The 22,035-nt window shown below is 47.2% G+C and overlaps 1 protein-coding gene across 2 annotated transcripts in view; it reads right to left on the bottom strand.

Moving 5' to 3' along the window:
- Positions 1-631: 631 nt before the first annotated feature.
- LOC142571082 (uncharacterized) overlaps positions 632-22,035 on the bottom strand; it is a 66,343-nt gene continuing 44,939 nt past the window's right edge. The window contains exons 3-5 of one of the 2 annotated variants that reach the window (XM_075679374.1): positions 20,257-20,327; positions 17,281-17,358; positions 632-833 (exon numbers count right to left, since the gene is read on the bottom strand). In XM_075679374.1, coding sequence (XP_075535489.1) covers positions 640-833; positions 17,281-17,358; positions 20,257-20,327 — 343 coding nt within the window. In that variant the 3' untranslated portion in view covers positions 632-639. The remainder of the gene's footprint in view (positions 834-17,280; positions 17,359-20,256; positions 20,328-22,035) is intronic. The other variant, XM_075679375.1, reaches the window with a different exon arrangement.

The following is a 22,035-nucleotide window of genomic DNA, read 5'->3' as shown; positions in this document are numbered from 1 at the left end:
TTCCTAAACAACAGTTTTTCTCCTGGCACTTTGTAGGAGAAAATACACCTAGCAAAATAAAAGCTAAAAATTATTCAGGCAGCACGAAAAACAGAGTAGACAATTATGATACGTAAATGGGCTTTTCACAGCCCTTCTCTGAAGAAAAAAATTGAGACGAGTGAACTGGTGTGACCGCCTTCGGAAGCTTTGAGCTATTCATCATATTCTTCTCCTCAAGCAACGAGGCCATCTTGCAGTATATCATTTGTTCTTCTTTTTCTTGTACTAGCCTTATTGTCTAGGTGTTGAGAAAAGCATGATGACTTTGTGTTATGTATCAGTCAATATTTATTCAAATTTTTGGCGGCATCTGTACATTAAAAAAACCTAGCATTTCGTTTGTTTTGGTTTGGTATTTGTTATCTTCATCTACTCATTTACTCATGCTTCTTTGCAAAAGAATTGATGTCCGCTGAATACTCAAGAGATCAAACCCAGCGCTCCAACACCAGAGTGGGCTGTAGAAGTGAGATGTAGTAAAATAAATAAATCGACATGAAACCGCACTCTTACTTCAAACGTTATACAGGAGATGTTTTCCTCACTATATCTACACTACGTACGACGCCAGTCAAACTATTGTGTTCGTGAAAATATTTATTGCGCTGTCTTTACTTCGTCCTTCTTGCCTTCAAAGTGATTGATAATTGAACCGCAGTACTTCTTGTCGTAGACTGTGATATTTCTCCTCCCGCATTGTTCTTCGTATTTTTGGTCACATAACTTGTTCCAGGTATCTACACTGTCCTCCTTTACCCACAGCTCGCAAGCAGCTGGACAGTTCAGTGCAGCTAAAAAGAGGATGAAGAAAAACGTTTTTAAAATGCGGCATATGATGCATAAATAGGAGCTAACACGACAGCAACGAGTCGCCGGTCATGAACTTTATTGGAATAAACATGGTGTGCAGTCTCAATGAGCAAAGAAAAATATAGCCAAGCAAAATTTGAATATGTGGAACTCAAGAAGATAAGCTTAAAAGCAATTTTTTATCGATTTCGCAAGTCATTCCTAACACGCTGTAAATTGCAGTATGTTGAGAATCGCACCCCGCAGTAAAGCGGCTAACTACACTGATCCGCTCACTGACTGCTTGCTTGCAACCCTCAGAAGTAGAGCTGTCTCAGAAATATTGCACAGCAGGGATACGTGACGGCCGGCGGAAGCCGTTGACACTTGACATAATGTATGGTCACTATACAGCGGCGCAAAGGCAGCTTTAAATTGTGGCTAAATTGGTACGTATTCTACTGCTGGCGTTACTCATCGCTACGAAAATGAACGAAGCACTGAGCCCTTTCTCTGATATTCTTTCTTGCTCGAAGGTAACACCGTACCGCGCGACAGAGACTTCACCCCGGCTTTTTTTTTATCTCTGTCGTGCTAGCACACGATGGCGAACGTTCTCCTAAGCAGCTATTGATGAGTAAAAACAAAAGCTGTGGTGGCTCCATTTAAAGGATACGCCTCGACGTGCTTTCAATTGTCGTTTTCTGACAGGCAAATTTAGATTTCTTTCTGATGCTTTCTTGAATATTGAATTGTCGACCGCTTTCCTCAAATTGCAAGGTAGGTGCTGTGTTTCCTTGAGAACGACGGTAGTTAGGTTGCAGCCCTTCAAAGCTATGGCCACATGGTATGGGACGTTGCCGAGGAAAGAATCAAGTTTTTTTTAGGTATATGACTATGGTGCCACGTTGTGGAGTTTGCCGTTTTACATAATTATTTGTCCGTTTAGCCCAATACACCCAGGAGAATAAGGTAGACGTTAAAATTTCGAAGCAGCGTGAGAAGAAATAACCAGGGAAAGGCAGAAGGCTATCGTAGGAAGAATCCTGAAATATTAGATTATGTGAGATGCGCCAAATTTTCTCTACTTAGTGGTGTCCAAGAGAGGTGCTCTTCAATGAATACACCCAAAAAACCGCTTTGTGCGTTGAGAGAGACTGGCAGTAGTAAAAGTTGGCAACTATCGAAGTTAATTTCCCTGAAAAGGCATAGCAAAGCCCTTTTCTGGGTAACAGTCGCAGACTACTCGATGTAAGATACGAGCATGTGCTCTCTAAGTCGCTAATAACTTACTCGAGAAAATTGCAAGACATGCCAAATACAATATCACGAATGCAGAGCCTAACATGATGTCTTCGTTGCAGGCATTCCTTCATCTGTACGACTGTAAGTTCGCAATTTCTGGCGTGGCTAGCTTACGCTTGCGAAGACAATTTGACATTTAGTAATCAAGCGTAAACGAAAGCACAACAGCTTCGGAGCCTTTGGAGCCTTTGAATGTAAGAAAAATTGAGATTGAGACAGGAACACAAGCTACGATGACACAGACAAGGCCAGGCCCAATCACTGTCGATTGCCGAAGGCCTCTAATCAATTTCTACTATTTTCTGTGGATGCGTCTTGCCCATAGAAAGCAATTTTGGGCCTAAACCATCTGTGATGACCCACTTAAGGGCAAAGGTTCGTGTTCTCAATGGTTCGGTTGGTTCTCTTAGGCGGAGCCTCCGAGAACCCAATTGAGGACAAAGCCGTTGGTTTGGACGCACACACAAAGACTTTTAATCAAACAAAAAAAAGGCAAAAAGTCAATAGAAAGAAACAGAAAGCATGCATAAAATAAACACTCAGGAAAACATTGCGGTAAGGAACACACTTAGGGCTTTAACGAGGGTGCTAGTCCGGGCGTGCCACGAGGGCGGGGACGCGTCGCAGTCTCGACGCGGCAACGCGGCGACAAGCTGGCAGAAGGAGTGGCGCCGGCCTCACCAAAGGTCACGGCGTAGGTTGACCGACCGGGCGCCGGGAGCGCGCCAGCTCTGGCGAGGCGAGGTAACGCTGGCGGCTGGGTGGCAGGAGTGGACGGCGGCGGCGTTCTGGCCGGGCAGAGAGCTCGGGCCCGTAGCCCAACTGCTCCCCTCTCGCCCACGGGCACGGAAGCTCGAACGCCGGCCTCGGGCAGCAGGCGGCACAGCAGACTGGGGTGGCGTTCTGGCCGGGCAGCTGGCGTAGAACTCGGGCCCGAAGCCCGACTGTTCCCGTCCTGCCCACTGGCGCAAAAGCTCACCGGCCTTGAGGAGCCGACGGCACGCTCAGGTAGACGGGCGACGCACAGTAACAGGTTGGCAGGAGGCCCCGGGCGGGTGAAGTCCTGGTGGGCTCGGGTCCGGAACCCGACGGCCCGTCTTCAACGCCCGCTCCGGTGGTTGACCTCCTCCCGCCGTCGTTTCCTGGGACTATCCTGGCGTCTCCCCGGCGTCTCCCTGCGTGTCCTCTTGCGTGTCGCCCCCGTTCTGCCAGCGCACCACGCTTTTTGTCGTGGTCTGGCCGATTTGGCATTTACTGATTGGCTGCCCAACGCCCCGTGGTCTTTTCTAATTGGTTGCTTTTTTCCTTTTGTTGTCTTTCCTGCGCCGCGCGTTCACGTGCCGGGCGCTCTTCGGCGTCGTCGTCTTTCCTCCTTCCAGCTCGGCGCGCGTGCACTCAGCGTCGTCTGCTCTCGACCGTCCCGAACACCGCACCGTATCGCGCACCACACATCACATAAGCCCCCTTTTTAACAAGTTTTTCAGAAGAAAAACTGCCGCTCAGTGCGCGACATAGTTCACACATGCTCGGAACACTACAGTCACAGTCATGGTCCGTTCACAAGAACTCACAGTACAGTTCACTGAGCATACAGATCAAAGACAGACAGTAATTGAAAAACACCACAACAAACTCTATGGAATAAAAAGTGTAGCATCAAAGGCTATCACAAAACACTCTATAAACCATCAAGCTGAAGTCACCAAGTCCGAGGTCAAAAGTCCGTGAAGAGCCATGAGTGAAGCATCGGCTCCTTCAGGTGACCCTTTCCCATATCAACCTGACTAGACATTTATCTTCTTGGTCAGAGAACCCTGGCCAGTCCGCGATAATACCGCTCCAGGCAATAATGTCTCTGCGTGGTGTCGACCACGTCACTGCCTGCGTTCTAAGGTAGTGATAATTGTAATGTGTGGTTGCAGCATCTCTGCCAATGGTCGGACCACGCGCGAGTACATGAGAACAGAAAGGATGTTCTGACTCCTTAAAGCCATAATCTGGTGGGGTACACTTGCCTGAGCCCTCCCAAGTGCACATAGGGTCACAAGCAGTTGCCTTTATTGAATTCAAAGGACGCAGTAAGGACAACTCAATAATTTTTACTGAAACCAAACCTGGTTCCTCAGGGGCCCTGATATCTTCAGGTACATCTTGACCCTGGCGCAAACACTCCGACGTACTATATTTAGCCTGTGGGAGGTTCTCAGTTCTAACTTCATCCAGGCCCATGCACGGCAGCTCAGAACCCTGCACGAGCCAGTCATCGCCTGCGCTGTGCTCACGCGGCACTAGTTGAGGTATGGAAGCAATATGCTCCTTGTCTTGTGACCATACCTCAGTATCTTTGCCTACAATGGCATCATTACAAGGTGTCTCTCCTTGAGACACTTCTTGGTTGCCAAGGCCTGACGTCATGTCGGAGGGAACCCTTGGGTCGCCCCTGCATCGCTGGGCTGCATCCTGACTAATGGAGCTAGTCCCTTCGAAGCTAGCATCCGCGAGTGCCTCGATGCGAACGCGCACCCTGCGAAGCTCTTCCTCCAGGCGTTCCCTCTCAGCTGCCTGTTCGGCCACTCGCCTGTTGCACTCCCTCTGAGCTTTCTCGCATATTAACAACCATCTCTCTTGCACCCACCTGTGCAAGTCAGCCCCATGCAAACCCAATCGCTGGGCCACGGTGACTAAGTCAAACGAACAAACTTCTGGCTGTTTTTTGCCCAAATAAGTGCCCTCAGCCTCTGCGACTTTAAGCCGTAATTGTAAATTTTTCTCCTCAAGCGCAAGCTCCTCCTTCTTGGCCTCGCGCTCCGCTGCCCGCTCTTCTCGCGCCCGCGCTTCCTGCTCGTTCAACCATGCCCTCAACTCCGCACCTTCTAGCCCCATGCGCTCGGCTAAGGCTAACAAGTCTCGTGCGCTAGCCATAGTTCCTAGCCGCTAGAATAAAAAATATCCAAACGAACGGCTTTGTCCTGTCGCGCGGACGCCAATTTGTGATGACCCACTTAAGGGCAAAGGTTCGTGTTCTCAATGGTTCGGTTGGTTCTCTTAGGCGGAGCCCCCGAGAACCCAATTGAGGACGAAGCCGTTGGTTTGGACACACACACAAAGACTTTTAATCACACACAAAAGAAGCATAAAGCAAATAAAAAGAAACAGAAAACATGTTTAATATACACACTCAAGAAAACATTGCGGTAAGGAACGCTCTTATAGGGCTTGCACGAGGTTAACGAGGGCGCTCTTATAGGGCTTGCACGAGGGCGGGGACGCGTCGCAGTCTCGACGCGGCAACGCGGCGACAAGCTGGCAGAAGGAGTGGCGCCGGCCTCACCAAAGGTCGCGGCGTAGGTTGACCGACCGGGCGCCGGGAGCGCGCCAGCTCTGGCGAGGCGAGGTAACGCTGGCGGCTGGGTGGCAGGAGTGGACGGCGGCGGCGTTCTGGCCGGGCAGAGAGCTCGGGCCCGTAGCCCAACTGCTCCCCTCTCGCCCACGGGCACGGAAGCTCGAACGCCGGCCTCGGGCAGCAGGCGGCACGGCAGACGGGGGTGGCGTTCTGGCCGGGCAGCTGGCGTAGAACTCGGGCCCGAAGCCCGACTGTTCCCGTCCTGCCCACTGGCGCAAAAGCTCACCGGCCTTGAGGAGCCGACGGCACGCTCAGGTAGACGGGCGACGCACAGTAACAGGTTGGCAGGAGGCCCCGGGCGGGTGAAGTCCTGGTGGGCTCGGGTCCGGAACCCGACGGCTCGTCTTCAACGCCCGCTCCGGTGGTTGACCTCCTCCCGCCGTCGTTTCCTGGGACTCTCCTGGCGTCTCCCCGGCGTCTCCCTGCGTGTCCTCTTGCGTGTCGCCCCCGTTCTGCCAGCGCACCACGCTTTTTGTCGTGGTCTGGCCGATTTGGCATTTACTGATTGGCTGCCCAACGCCCCGTGGTCTTTTCTAATTGGTTGCTTTTTTCCTTTTGTTGTCTTTCCTGCGCCGCGCGTTCACGTGCCGGGCGCTCTTCGGCGTCGTCGTCTTTCCTCCTTCCAGCTCGGCGCGCGTGCACTCAGCGTCGTCTGCTCTCGACCGTCCCGAACACCGCACCGTGTCGCGCACCCCACATCACACCATCTCCGTATGACTGCCGACGCTAATTCAATTAGTATTGAAGCAATTTAGTGAGACGTCTCATTGCTTGTATTTCGCACAGCACCGGATCCATTATAAAGCATGATTTTTGTGCCATTGAATAGCACGACGTATTCATCGGTGATACGAGTTAGCGTCGAAAATGTTCGCTGAAGAGCAGCATGTATCCAGTGGCACATACCTAGTGACCCAAGTTTGCGTGAAAGCGCTTCACTGAAGAGCGGCACATGCTGAGCGTCACAATCTCAGTGGCGCTAGTTCGTTAAAAGCTGGCTTCGAGCCCGAGTTCCTGAAAACGGCAGCCTGGTGCTATAGTCATTAGCCTACGGACGTGACTTTAGTATCACGAAGCGTAACATCACATCTTAAATATTTTGCTACATCGGTACTAATAGAAAGATAACATTGCCACTAAAGCATTAAAGCATTTATCGGTCTTACTCTCGTGATTTCTTGAAGGGAACCGAGTGTAGTGTATTTTCGTCGTCTATGGCAGAACTGTTTTGGGAAAATTTCGACGGCAGCATAGACGAAACATCGTCGAAGCAATGAAAACTGCCAAGTGTTCATAATTAAAAAAATTTGTGGTTTTACGTGCCAAAACCACCTTCTGATTATGAGGCACGCCGTAGTAGGGGACTCCGGAAATTTCGACCATCTGGGGTTCTTTAACGTGCACCTAAATCTAAGCACACGGGTGTTTTCGCATTTCGCCCCCATCGAAATGCGGCCGCCGTGGCCGGGATTCGATCCCGCGACCTCGAGCTCAGCAGCCCAACACCATAGCCACTGAGCAACCACGGCAGGTAGCGTTCATAATCGCGCTGTTATCAAACCGAAGGAAATTTTACGTTGAACTTGAGAGAGAGTCTACTTGCGACTGGACAGCGTGCAGACCGAGGACACAGGCGGACTAAGTGAAATGATAATCTCAGAGACGCACGACGCATTCAGAAGAAAATTGAATATCGCATAGAACAACTAGATAGGGAACGATGGAACACATTCTGTGAATCCCAAGCCGCTGTCACATACCTGCAAGACAATGCGTGCAATTCGTTCGTCCCCACAACAGTGACACCAATTTGCTGCTTCGGTCCTCCATGTTGACCAAACCGAGCTTGATGTGGCGAAGGGATTCTGTGCGAGAGTGACTAACGAGCCTGACAATGCCAAAGGCGATAAGTGTCCCTCCCGCGGGTGGGGTACCCGAAATAGACGTGCCTTTAACGATTCAATAACCAGAAGCTAACCTGGCGGTCCGTAGACGATCATTCTCCTTAGGCCTTGACTACGTCACATATGCTGTCCTGGGACACATTGGACAAAAGATAAGAAAAATTACTTTTGAAAACTTGGCGGCTCATCGCTTAGAGGTAAAGTACCTCGACTATAGAAGTTGAGGTGCCTGGTACTATTGATAAAGGCTGGAAAATCCCACTTGGACAAGGTTGCATATCGCCTTATTTCTCTAACCAGCTGCGTTGGAAAGGCGATGGAAAGGATGGCCCTTGCACGTCTAGAGTGTTATCTTCGGCGTTACAATATCTACCGGGCTTCCATGGTCGGCTTTCATCCATTCATCCACTGATGGCATCGTTGACCCCAGAACGTAAACGCATATAAGTCGCGTTCATTCCGGACGTCCAATGCGCATATGACGACGTTGCACATTACGCTATTATCAACATTCTGGAGACTATTGTAATCGGCGACCACGTGATTCTGTGGTTATTTAACTACAGAACTCGCCGGTCTTGTTGTACAAACCGAATATCACCTCTGCAGGCGACCATTACGCGTTTTGCGGACTGCTTCAGAGAGAGGTTAATCCCACATTGTTCAATCTGACGGTCATTGTACTAGCTGATGCTTTACGACAAACAATGTAGTTTTCGATATACGCCGACGATATTTGCCTTTGTACTTCTGTGAACACTACACTTCAGGCGCGCGCGCGATTGCAGTGGGCAGCAACCTTGACATCACCATACCTTCAAGCACAAGGCTTCAGTGTATCGACCGAGAAATGTGCATTGATTGCATTCACACGTCAACCTATGGCACAATACGCAGCCTCCATTACTGGACACATTATCAACTATGGCAAGACCCATCGATTCTTCGGTTAATATTCGACTGAAACTTTTCTTGCAGCCCTTGATGCGTGTACTTGCAGACAAAACTCGTCGATTGCCCATGTACTGAGATTCGCGAGCAAGAAAACATGGGACACATCTCTATGCTCCATATTTCAGTTGTACAGAGCTCTATTTCTAGAATTTGTACGCTACAGCCTCGCAACGTCCAATAGGTACAAGTGAAATGTTAGCTTAAATAGAATTTACAGGACCAATAATTTCGCCCGTGTTAGGTCTTCCCCGCTGCGCATCAACACATGCAACAATCGTGCTCGCCAAAGATCACCCCATCCAGACATAAGCTACTGTCGATTGTCTCAGGGCACACGTTCGTCATGTTTCCCGCGTCAGCTTTCCAATTTGGCGTTCTTGTCCCGGCAGAGACTTCGTGCAACGTTTCTTGAAGCTCTCATCACTCATCCAGAGTGTCTTCTATCCGGATACACACCAGTAGCCAGGCCTTCATTCCTATTGTCGTGTCTCTAACGGCCTCAGATGCGCCTAATTATTTCGGCTGTAAAGAACAAGGCGAATCTCCCAAAAGTAGCGCTGAAACAGTTGACGTTGCTTTTATTGAATGAGAAATACGGGGGCCGAATACCCATATATAGGGACGGTTCGGTATTAACTGGGGGTATATCTCCTATTGTATTCCGTGAACAAAGGTGCCGGAGTGACTGTTCGCACTGTCGTCCTCAAGGCGGCTACGAGTGCTTCGGTTAGAAGATGGTATGACCGCGGATTGCCCTGGCCTAGGCAGTTTAGGAGGACAGAGGGGCTGAAAGCGCAGGCCTTTGATGTAGCTTCTGTGTGTTCCGGTGTGTGCTCTTTCGGAAAGATGTAGTGTCGTCTCACCTGTGCGCTTCACTCACCTCTCACCTGAACGCGGTTCTATATGGTGTGCGCTCGTGGAACGCGCGCGGGAAGCGTGTCGTCTTCTTTCGCGTGCTTGAGTCAGGCGAGGGAGAGATGGTGTTCTTCTCCGGCGGCTGCTAGGGTACATTGATGGCCTCCCCGCCCGCCACTCCATACAATATGTAGACATCCGTGGCGTCTCAAATCCATTCCATACACAGCAGTCAACGTTGTGGAGGCTAGAGAGACTTCTTGCAGTGGCTTCGTTCGCACTTGGATATAGTTCGATGTTTTAAAGCAAAAACATTATTTATTTATTTATTTATTTATTTATCGATTTATTCACGTTACCCCTAAAGGCCCTACAGGAGAGGGTAATACATAGGAGGGGGGGGACGATACAGCTTTCAATAAACGCGAATCATTTCAGTAATAAATGTAATAAAACATATGGCATAAAACGAAAAGAAAAAAATGAACACAAACAAAAACAGCAAATTTTACACATTTCCGTCACAGCGAAGAAACTCTTGGAATTTGGTGATGTCAGTTTCTGTGGCGATGGCTGATGGTAAATTATTCCATTCGATGATAGTACGGGGAATGAATGAACTGGCGTAAGACGAGGAATGACACTTTACACGTTTAATTTTGAAAGAATGATCACGGCGTGGAAAGATGGCATGAGGTGACTGAAGCAAATCACTTCGAAGGGAGGGGTGGTGATAAAGTTTATGGAAAAGTGTTAAACGAGCAAGTCTGCGGCGATATGACAAATCTACCAGTTGGGCACGTTTTTTTTTAAATGCTGTAGCACTTGTGAAGGGTGAGTAGTCCGAAAATATGAAGCGAACAGCGCGGTTCTGCAAGGATTCGGTGTTACTGATAACGTAGGCTTTCTCAGGGTCTGAGATGGACGCAGCATATTTGATTTTAGGGCGTATCAGAGTTATATAAGCCAGTTTTTTAAAGTGCATAGGGGCATGTCTGAGGTTACGTTTGAGAAGACCAAGTGAGCGGTTAGCAGATGCTAGGGTGAGTTCGATATGGTGACGCCATGATAGGTCAAACTGAAGGTGCACACCAAGATACTTGCATGTTGTTAGTTCTACAGTATTGTCGTTAAGAATATAAGTGGTTGGAATGCAATTTGTACGACGAGTGAAAGATATCTGTTTTGTTTTAGAAACGTTTAATGACATTGTCCAGGATGAGCACCATAAGCTTACTGCGTTGAGATCAGATTGTAGGGATTGGCGGTGACTGTCACTAGTGATGTTACGGTAAATTACGCAGCCATGAGCGAAAAGTCGAATTCTAGATGTTACACAGGCAGGTAAGTCAATAATATAGATTAAAAATAGCAGAGGTCCGAGCACACTTCCTTGTTGTACACCAGATGTCACATAAGCAGAGGAGGAGTTAGAAGTATTAACCGAGGTGAACTGTGTTCTAGATGACAGAAAGTCCTTAATCCAAGCGAGCACGATAGGGTGGATGTTAAGCTGTGCTAGTTTCAGTAGAAGTCTGTGATGACGAACCCGATCAAAAGCCTTTGAAAAATCAAGAAACACTGCGTCTACCTGAAAGCCTGCGTCAAGTGATAATTGTAAGTCGTTAACGAAGCCAGCTAGTTCAGTGTGACATGAAAATCCCTTGCGGAAACCGTGCTGATAATTGAAAATAATGGTATGATCTTCGAGGTAGTTAATGACTTGGCTGTGAATGATGTGCTCAAGAAGTTTGCAAACGGTGCTGGTTAGCGAGATGGGTCGATAGTTCAATGGAGAGGAACGCTCACCTGATTTAAATATAGGTATTACTTTGGCTATCCGCCAGTCGTTAGGAATTATACCGTGTGATAATGATTGCGAGAACAAACAGGACAGCACAGCGCAAATGCTTTGACATGTACGCTTAAGTATCTTATTGTTAAAGCCGAGGTGATCCGAACTACTAGTAATTTTAAGATTGTTTAATAAAGCTAAGATACCTGTTTCATTAATCACAATTTCCGGCATACAAATGTCATGGATTGTGTTTAGGACAGGGGATGAGCTAATGTCTTCTTTTGTGAATACTAATCAAAAGGTGTCATTCAAAACCTGAGCACATTTAGACTCATTAAATATGACGCCGTTACTGTCGCTAAGCAAAATGTCAGGATGAAAGCTAGGATTTATGATGCGCCAGAACTTACGAGGATTGTTAGTTAGCATACATGACAGGTCGCGATTGAAAAACTGGCGTCGAGTGGATTTTAGGAGTGACTGGTAGTCCTTGTCGCATTCCATATACTTGTCCCACGCGCTTATAAGACCATACTTTAGTGCCTGCCGGTAAAATCGCTTTTTCTTATTATTCATACGTCTCAACTTCTGATTTAAACCACGGCGCACTGCTGCTACATCGGATGGTCATAAGTGGAACGAAGTCATCAACAAGTTTAGTGAAAGTACTCTTGAATAAATCCCAATTCTGCTGAATAGTGCGCAATAAATATTGATTCATGAACTGGGTGGTGAAATAATCTAATTCGGAATTTATTTTTTAATAGTTAGCTCTGTTGTAACACCTGATTTGTTTAATAGTTGTTTTATTTTCGTTAAAGGAACCGGTAATGCGTCCTGTTATTACGTCATGATCCGAAATGTCGTCTAGATGAATAATGTCTGAAAGAATATCGGGATTATTCGTTAATACTAAATCTCTAATGTTGGCGGTACATGATGTGCGACGCGTGGGATTGGTAATAAGTTGTGCTAGTGAAAAATCAAGACATGACTGAAGAAACATGTTAGCTTTGGTTTCATTCGCTGTGACGCATCGTGAAAACCAGTTTATACTAGGGAAGTTGAAGTCTCCAAATATGAATAAAGTACAGTTAGGGAAACGCGTACATATTTCACACAGAATTCGACGAAATTAAGACGAAAAACCAACATTAATATTAGGAGGACGGTAAACAGCACCAATAACTACATCAGTTGAACAATACTTAAAAGAAACCCATACACATTCAAGAAAAGAACTAATCATCACAGGCACGGTTAGCAAATCATCCCTTATCCCCAAGAGTACACCACCTCCTTTACGGTACGGTCTGTCACATCGAAAGATGTTAAAATGTGTCTGGCTGACTAAAACTGAATTATCAGGAATAAGATCAGTCAGCCATGTTTCGGTTAGCGCTACAAGTGATGCGGAGCATGAATCGATTAGTGAAGGGATAGCAACATCCTTCGATACGACACTTCTGATGTTAGTGTAAATGAAAGAAATGGTTTTGGAAGCATTACATGGCGATCTTTGAGGAAAATGGAAAGCTGGGGTCTGATTTGAGGGAGTGGCATCCTCCTCGCGTGGGATGCCGAGAAACACATACTGCGCGAGCAGCCTCAGTGTCCCATACATAAGTATCGCTATTAATGTGAAGCTTGTTGAATACGAGACGAATGCGGTCAACTTCTTTTTTTACAGATTTCCCGTATTGCCACAGATGACGGCGCTTTTGTTGGACAGCCTCAGAATAATCACAAGCGATGCTGAAGTCAGTGTCCTTCAGCCTCGATCCGTTGCTTAGCACATATTCAACTTCTTTATCATTGTAAAATTTAGCAATGATTGGTCTCGCCTTACTTGTAGAAAAACGGCCCAAACGATGCGCCCTCGCAACTGAGGTTGTGACGACACCTAAATTGCTGGAACAAAATTTGTTCACGAGCTGCTCCGAAGTCGCCCAAGTTTCATCGTCTGTATCATGGATTCCATAAAAAAGAACCTCGGACCGTCGAGACCGGTTTTCTAAATCATCAATTTTGTCTTGCATTTTAGACAATTCGAAGTTCGGGGTTAACGCGGACTGTGCAGATGGCACCAATTCAGTTTTATATTCCAATTCAACGACACGCTTACTTAGGGCATCCAAGTCATTCTTGAGGCTGATATGAATGTTTAGTATCTTATTTAATGATTCCAAGACTGTAGTATGGCTAGCTTCCAAACGTTGGACCACAAGAGCCACATTTGCGATTTCGGCGTGGAGGTGCTCCGAGGAGGCCCATGAAGTCATAACGCGTGCCTCGCCGCGGGTATTTCTCTCTGTTTCGCTTCCTAGTCACTACTGCGCATGCGCCACTAGTAGCACCGAGCCACAGGTGTTCCGCCGCAGCGCCGCGCCTTTCGCTGCCACCGTTTGCTATGACGTCACACCGCGTTCCTCGTCGTTGCGCTCGCCTTCGCTCGCTTCGCCAGCTGCGTCGCATGCCTGGTAACATGTCGGAGGATTGAAAAGGAGAGCTCGCGGGCGCTGCAACCACAGTTGAGGCGGCAGTATGGACGGCGAAATTTCTGATAAGCAGGAGGAGGCCTGGAATCGACATCGGAAATATATGTAGAGGAAACGAATCGCCCAGGAAACAGACTAAAAGCGCGCCGAACGACTGGCTAAACGCCACAACATAGCTAGACAACCAGAACTGGTACAGCGCAACATACAAAGGAAGAAACAAGCCGAGCCGGCCAGATAAAGGAAACAGAGCGCTGTTTGTCTGTATGTTTGTACATTCCTTTGTATGTTGCGCTGTACCAGTTCTAGAATGCAATACCAACTCGCCCAATGCTCAACCCAAATAGACAGCCACAGTAACCTGGACATGCAATCAATATTAGCCAAGGCTAACCATGCTATGCCTTAGCTTTCACTACGTATATCCTGGTATAAACGAGCTAAGCCACTGCCAATTTTTTCTCTTTGACCGCAATTGTGGGTAACTGCTTTTTTTTATTTAGGCCCAGTACTGAATGAAACAAATATTCACCCTTAGAAACAAACACACCGTCGTATACGGCTTATAATGCATTGTTTTAGATCATTTTTGTTTTTGTTGTTCTTCTAGGTATTTATTTATTTGGAACCCGTAGCGAGGAGTCTGGCGTGCATGCTCGCGCGAGCGAACACTGTTGGCGCGCAGCGAAGCTTGTACGGAACGCGCGGAGTGATAACTATTCTTGACTGAACTACTTGCGTAGCTTCCACAGCGTTGACTACTATGTATGAAACGGAGTATAAAAATTGGAGGACGCTTAAGCTTCGCCTTCAAGAGTGGAACGCGACAGCGTTCCCGTCGACCCGCCAAGGGGTATTGGGCTACGGCGCAGCGACTACGCGCCCCGCATCGGACGCGGTGAGCGTCGAGCAACGAAGCGTTCGGCGCGACAACGAAATGTGCGCCTCAGCAAGCGACGCACGCCTGAGCCTTAGAAACAGCTCGTTTCTAAGGTAACTCCGCGTTCACTAGAGGCGCTTTTGTACCGCTTTGAAGCATCGAACTCGTGGCTCAGTGGTAACGTCTCCGTCTCACACTCCGGAGACCCTGGTTCGATTCCCACCCAGCCCATCTTGGAAGTTGCTTTTTATTTATGAAGTGCCTGCCGTGATTTATCGCTCACGGCCAACGCCGCGGACGCCGACGCCGACACCGACGCCGACGCCGACGACACCGGCTTTTCTGCGACACGAGCTCCTTAACGCTATCGCGTTAATACGGCGTTGGGCACGCGAATGGCGGACACCGCAGCAGAGGCCTTTGGCGGATGCCGTAGGGACGCGTTGGCGGCGCTCGCATGTCTTGCAAACAATCTGCGACGTGACCAAGGTGCACGACCACGCGGGCGTCATCTTCAAGGCGATCTCTGATGTTTCCAGAGCGCCCGTAGTGCCTGTAGATTCGTATGCACTGTGCTTTCGATGTTTCGTTCGGGTTGGAGAGAGAGACGCAAGCCAGTCAGTTCGCTTGCTGCTGCCGCGATTCCTCACTCGAGCATGTTGAGAGCGAGTTTCCGCGCACATCGGGCAAAATTTGTTCATGTTCACTTGTGGGCGCGTTAAAACGTGCATGTTAATTAAGGTGAAACATGTTGGTGGGCTAGTTGGTTTGAATCCATGATAGAATGTGTAGACGCCATTGTCCAAGGACGTAGAAAAAGCAGGCACACAAAGACAACGCTTTTTCTTTGTGTCTGTTTCTTTCTATATCCTCGTTCACTCACGCTTACACATTCTATCATTGTTAATTGAGTTAGTAAGCGAACCTTTAAAAGTTTGTAGGACCGATAAAACTACTCTCCTTACTTCCTACATCTGTCTACTAATTTGATATCGCACTACGTGCTTGGGTGTTCGGGGGAAACTGCATTTTTTAGGTAGCAATAAAGTTATATTCTCTCTCTGTCGCGTCTATGTCGTATCTAAGCTTCTCGAGAAGCACAGATGTTTTCTAGTACACCCGGCAGCAGCGTTTTGTTTTCTTGCCTTTGACAGCACAGATAACTTCATTCTCTCTAGTTTTGGCGAACCCCATCCTAGTGCGACGATAGAGAATGCTAAAATTACTTTAGGTGACGCTATCATTGGCAACCATTCGCAATGACCAGTTATGCAATTCTCCGCGCAGTCCTTTGACTGTAAGCGTTATAATGTTCGCATTATTCTATCAATATTGCCTATTGTTTTGCCGTATGCGTTCCAATGCAGTTGCGTGCGTGTGGAACGATAGCCGTGTTACGAGGAACCAGCGCACAGTTTGGAGTAAATGGGACTGTTGCAGTATTAAGAATTGTGACGATGCCTTCTGGCATTGAGGTACGGCGTTGCTGATGTCGTTTACACAAACACGCTATACATGTCAAGCTTACTTTCCACGTATCTTCGCACGGTACAGCCTTTGGAAGTATTATAATTGCCGACATTGAACGTGCTTCCGCTTTGATTTCTTGCTCATTATGTTCTGAAGCAGCTTGTAAACAAGCTAGTAGAATGCCTTCAATGTTGTGGTCCAATCTTGGAACATGGCGTTCTACATTTTTGCGAGGACTACGCTTTTTTGTTGCCATACCGGAAGAAGCTGGAAGTGAATGGTAATTTAATTAGGTTTGGCGTTGGAGGCTCAGTCGTTCGGCGAAACAACCCTGATATATTTCCGACGCTTCGCATTGCCAATGTTGACCATGGAGTCTAAATTTGCAACTACATGATCCCCACCATCATTGTTATCATCCCCCTATTTCTTGTAGATTGAAGGACGAAGGTTTCTCAAGAAGACGTCCAATAACCCTCGTCTTGCTTGAGCCAATTTCCTGAACTACCTGCAAATTTCTTAATTTTATCGCAACCCATATGCTGAAGTCATTCTCAGCTGCATTTTAATTTCCTGACACTGATTCTGTTACAGTAAAATGCCAGACGTTTTGTGCTCTATCCTTTTGGATGGGTTGCGCAGCTTCCTCTGGACTCAACAAACATAGCAGCGGCATCCGTTTGCTGTCCAATACCTATCCTACCTTCCTGTCCCTTAACGTCAGATGTGTCATTGCACCGAACTGTTTGCGTTCTTAAATTTCTTCTTTAGCGTAACCAATTTGCCTTCATTGGGAACGTTAGACACTTTTTGGTCAGTCTGCAGGCATCTAGCTTTTTACGGCTAGAAGAATAAGACCCACACACAAATAAAGGATCGCACACATGATGTTCTGCAACTAGGCTACTTAGAATTATTTTTTTTATTTTGCAGAAATATGTTTTTTGGCGATTGTAAGTTAGGGAGAAATTTTTAATTCATTGAATATTTAGAAATACTAAAGTTTCAGTACAATACTTGAAAAGAAGAAATGGGTTGTTTTTGACTGGTGTTTAGCTACCTATACATATAACCATTTTTGCAGCCTTCAAAAAATTATGCGAAAGAAGAATATCGCGGCTATGCTATTTGTCATGGCTATAAGCATTCCCTAGAAATTGTATACCCTGTGAAGTCAGGGGAAGCGATCCATGAACACAGTGATAGGAAATCAACCAAATCTATGACTACAACAACAGAGAGCTCCTATAGAACAGTCGTTTACTAAACTTTGAGTGCTCGTCAAAGACCGCAGGCGCTGAATACCTAAGCTGAGCCCTGCACTACGGCGTGCCATTTAAGGCACCACATCCTACAGATCACCAAAACTGTATATTACATACCGCGATTCCAGTGTGGAGTAAGCACAACTGCGCAGTGGTTGTCGGTGTACGTGATGGTATAATCGTTCGTAGAGCTGCCTGAAAAATACAGCGTGTTGGCAATTCGCTCTGGCTTTTTTAAAATCAATTTGAGCAAATGCATTACAATTTCAGATGAAAACACGCAAATCACAAAATTGCCTTTCATTGAATGCTCATGCACAAGCTGCAAGGTTATTAGCTGAAATAGTTCTGTACCTACTTATATGATTATTCACAGTTTGTGTTCACGTTGATTTCATTCATTCATTTTCATTTATTAATACTGCTAGACCATCTTTTGGACCATTACAGGGTGGTAACTATTTGTTACAGTGCAGCAAATACACTCTCTATCACAGCCTTAGCCACGTACATAGAAAAGAAATAAAAATATGGACAACCTGCGGCGTACAACAAAATATAGTTGCGGCAGTAGGAGCACACACAGCAACACCAATACTTCTGAGTACGTGAACGTCGGTACAAAAGAACTGTCGCAGCTAATTTGGTAGGTCAAGTTAAATATGTATACATAAGATATAACTAAGTTATGTTTCAATTAAGTGCAAACGCTGCAGGCATACAGGAATGCAGCGACCTAGTGAAAAAATCCCCCAAATCTGTGAATGAAGCGTAAAATTGTCACAGCGTATCATTAGTTCGGGCTATATCGCATAACAAGAATCTTCCACAGCCAGCCTGAGGAGTTCATTATGCTGTGCTAGTTGATGCCATAACAACAGCATAGTCTGTTAATTCTTGCTTGGAACAAGTACGTAAATCACCCGAGCTGGAAGTGACCGATCAATTCTATTCATTTTGAGACGCGTACTTTACCTCTTCTCGGGTGAACGCTTTACACCGTCTAACAAATGTCACTCAGCGTGGGACGCACCCGCATGTATTATACGTTTCTCCACTGTTATCCATATTTCTTCCCGTTTTCTGTCGTCGCCATAGCTTGTGTAATCTCGTTGCATGTGTGAAGCGAATTGTGTCGAATTTGCTTGAAGACACGCGGGAACCAGCGATTACTCTAGAACTCATGTATAAAAGCCGACGCGCTTGACCGGCAGATTAGATTTCGACGACTGCCGACTGTGTTCGCCGCTTTTGCTGTGCTTTGAGTTTAATATACTTTTGTGCGCACACGTTCCCCAATAAGAAAGTTAGTTTCGTCATTCACAGTTTTACCGCTGTATGATTCAGTCACTACTACGTGGCCATATAAAACGGCGCACGGAATTAAGACGTTACCCGAAGTATACAATACGAAACATTCCAGGAAATCAGCAGGGATTTATTTTGACAGAACGCAAGGAGGGCAACAGTTTGCTGACATCAGCAATGTGTCCTCTCTTTTGCGTGCTGTTAAAATATGTTTCTTGCGATTTCACGGAATGTACGAGCCAGGTGATCCAACTGAGACCCATGACATCCTACCAACGCTTCCCAGCGTGGATGTCAATTTTTTGCCACACTCAGTCAACTTTGCGTGGATTTTATGATTTGTAGTAATAGAACTGATGCTATCTGAGAAGAAAACAAGAATTCATGATCCTCAGTCAGCCTCTCTAAAGTATGTGCGCGAATATGTTTTTCTAGATGAATTACTCACAGGGGACCTTGCCCATGAGAAGGAAATTTACATTAGAATAAAAACATGTTGGAATACATACGTCACGCATTACCAAATCCTGACTGTGAACTTACCTCTGTCATCGAAATAAAAAGCGTACAATCATTGCATTTCACCGGTGCTAACACATGGGGCAGAAACTTGGAGGATAACAAATTAGCTCGAGAACAAGGATCGCACAAATAGCGATGAAACCAAAAATGTCAGACGAAATATTAAGAGACAGGAAGACATCAGAAGGAATGATGACAGAGCTAACCGGGACGGCCTATATTGTAGGTGCCATTAAGAAAAAAAATGAAGCTCGACAGGATATCTATTGCGTAGGTTAGGTAACAGGTGCAGCGTTAAAGTTACAGAATCACTGCCAAAGGAAGGGAAGCGCAGTCGTGCACGAAAGAAAATTAGGTGGGGTTCATCAAATTGGGAAACATGCAGGCGAAAGTATCAATGAGTTAGCGCAAGAGACAGCTGATTGGAGATCGCTGGGAGAGGCGTTCATCCTACAGTGGACATAAGACAGGCTGCTGGTGCTGCTGCTGATGATTCACAGATGGTGTCACTTTGTTTTCTCTTTCCCTCAGGCTTTCCTCATACACTGAGTGCTATGAATATGGGCATGTTCTTGCATATTCGAAGCTTGTTTATGTTGTGAAATTCCGTAAGATCGCTTGCATGGACTAGTTTAGATTGACACTCCTTCACCTGGCGCTGTAGTGGAATAGGCGCTGCGCTTTTAAGCCTGAGGGTGTGTAGTCAATTTCTGGCCGTCGTCGCCACATTTAATGTAGGGGCGAAGTCCCAAAACGCCCGTGCACCGTGCATCCAATGCACGGCAATGAACCTCAGGGTGCCAGCTTTATTTGGAGTCCCCCACAACGGCGTGCCTCATAATCATATCTTGGTTCTGGTGCTTAAAACTCCAGAACATGGTTAATTTGCTATAATATGCAAAGAAACGCTCTGTCAATCTTGCAATAATCGTGCAAGCACCGGTGCGCTTAGGGCTAGCGACATTCTTCACAAGAACCGTTTATACACATGCCTAGAAAAAATTGTACATTTACTGCGCTGGTTAAACGACAGCGACATTCCCTTTATTGCCGGCATGTGTTATTATCTCGCACTTAATTTTAAGTTCCACGAAAGTCTTCATAGTCCTGAAAATTGTTTTGTGGGCATGTTATGTCAACATAACGATCTGTGGTGTGTCTTATAGATTGCTCACAGGTGTAGCACAAGCATTAGCACAAGAAAACCTTGACCTAATAAACGTATCTAACACAAGGTAATGTGAACAACAAAAAAATGCTTACCACCCCCTGGGTAGCACTGTGTTGCTCTTAGTATTTGGCCTTGGCTTTTGTATAGCGACTTCATTTCGCGTCTGAAAGCAAATTAATAAATGAGTATACGCTTGATCCAGGTGGTAAAAATAGACAAAATTGTATCTTTAAAGAAACAATACGATACTTTATATTATATCGAAACCGGATGAACATAAAAAATTCACGTTCTCGCGCAGAATAACACGACCGGTTACTCCTTACGCACTTATTTTACTACTTCCAGAATGCAACAAAACAAACTATATGCACTAAATACCTCGAAATGTATTATCAGTTGAACAACGCACAACGTAATGTAATAGGTGGAAAAATCACATTGATTACACCCTCTTTATTACACCCTCCAGGAAAACTGGAGGTGGGCTTTCATCAGGTCGACCTTTCTAAAAATGGTGCAGCCGCGCAGTGCCGACGCAAAGTCCTGTATGTGAAGCATTAGGTACCGGTCCAGTGACCTTGTTGAGAGCACGGTAATCGCCGCAGGGGCGCCACTCACCGCCCTTCTTGGGGACCATATGGAGTGGCGAGGCCCAAGGTCTGCAGGAGGAACGAATGAAGCCAAGGTCAAGCATGCGTTCAACCTCCTGTTTGGCGACAGCTAGACGATGGGACGCGAGGTGACGAGGTCCAGCAAACACGGAAGTGCCAGTCATGAAGATATGATATGTCACGCAGTGAGCAACCAAGGACTGAAAAGAGAGGGGTCGGAAGACGCGCCGAAAGTCGGCCAGGATGGCTGACGAAGGGTCGGGAAGGGGAATGTGCGCCTGGAGAAGCCAAAGCGAGAGAGCGCGCCAGGAAAATCCTTGCATGGTTAAGCTCGTCTCGGAGCCCAAGATTCGGCGCTGCCGCACGTCGACGACAAGGTTGTAGTGCCAAATAAATTCTGATCGGATAGTCGGCTGGCGCACGGCACCGATGCCAATTGTCCAGCGAAAACTACGTCTGAGGCCGATGTCAAGAGTCACCGTCCTTCAACGAAGGACGGTGAGTCACCGTCAGGATTGAAGATCCGTTGGCCGTGTGAGAGTAGGCGAGTTGTGAGGATGGCAGTGCTCAGCCAACGTAGGAGGAAGGACGCAAATCTCGGCGCCAATGTCGGCGAGATAGTGGACTTTGGTGACGCGGTCGGTGACGTGGAAAATGCGACTGCATCTGGGGCCGAAACAGGGGTCGCCGTCAATGTCCGGCCCAAGCGCTTCCAGCGTAGGAGCAGGGCTGGCGGCACTGGTTTGCGTGAACACCTCAGCGATGGTGGTACCAGCAATGCGTAAAGGGAGGCGGCGAACGGCGTTCAGTGAACGGGGCTGGGGCGGCTAGGTCTCGACGAAGAACGCGGCCGGGGTGTTTGGATGGCAGCGACCACAGCTATCAGTCGTGTAACTTGTCGAGGGTGCTCCTGGCTTGCTTCGAGGAGACGCCCATAGCTGTCGGCAGTGGCTGAACCGTGAGACCGATGGTCAGGAGCACGGTGAACTGTGGCTACGGAGGGAAAACCGAAATCCATCATCTTGTCCGCCAACTGGGCCACAGATTCCAACGTCGAGATTGAAGACGTGGTCAGGATCATGCGAACCTGTGGTGGAAAGCGCTGCAGTCAATGCTCCCGGAGCAGTGCACTGTCAATAGAGGGCAGATCTCCAGGCAATGCTTGCATGCGACGCAATGAGCCGGTAGGTTTGTATACCCCGAGCTCCTCCAATATAAGAAGTTATGTGTAATCGAGGCTGATACATTTCAGTGGTG

The sequence above is a fragment of the Dermacentor variabilis genome, chromosome 2 (assembly GCF_050947875.1).
Source record: "Dermacentor variabilis isolate Ectoservices chromosome 2, ASM5094787v1, whole genome shotgun sequence".
Taxonomy (NCBI): Eukaryota; Metazoa; Arthropoda; class Arachnida; order Ixodida; family Ixodidae; genus Dermacentor; species Dermacentor variabilis.
This window is presented reverse-complemented; position numbering and strand designations above follow the sequence as displayed.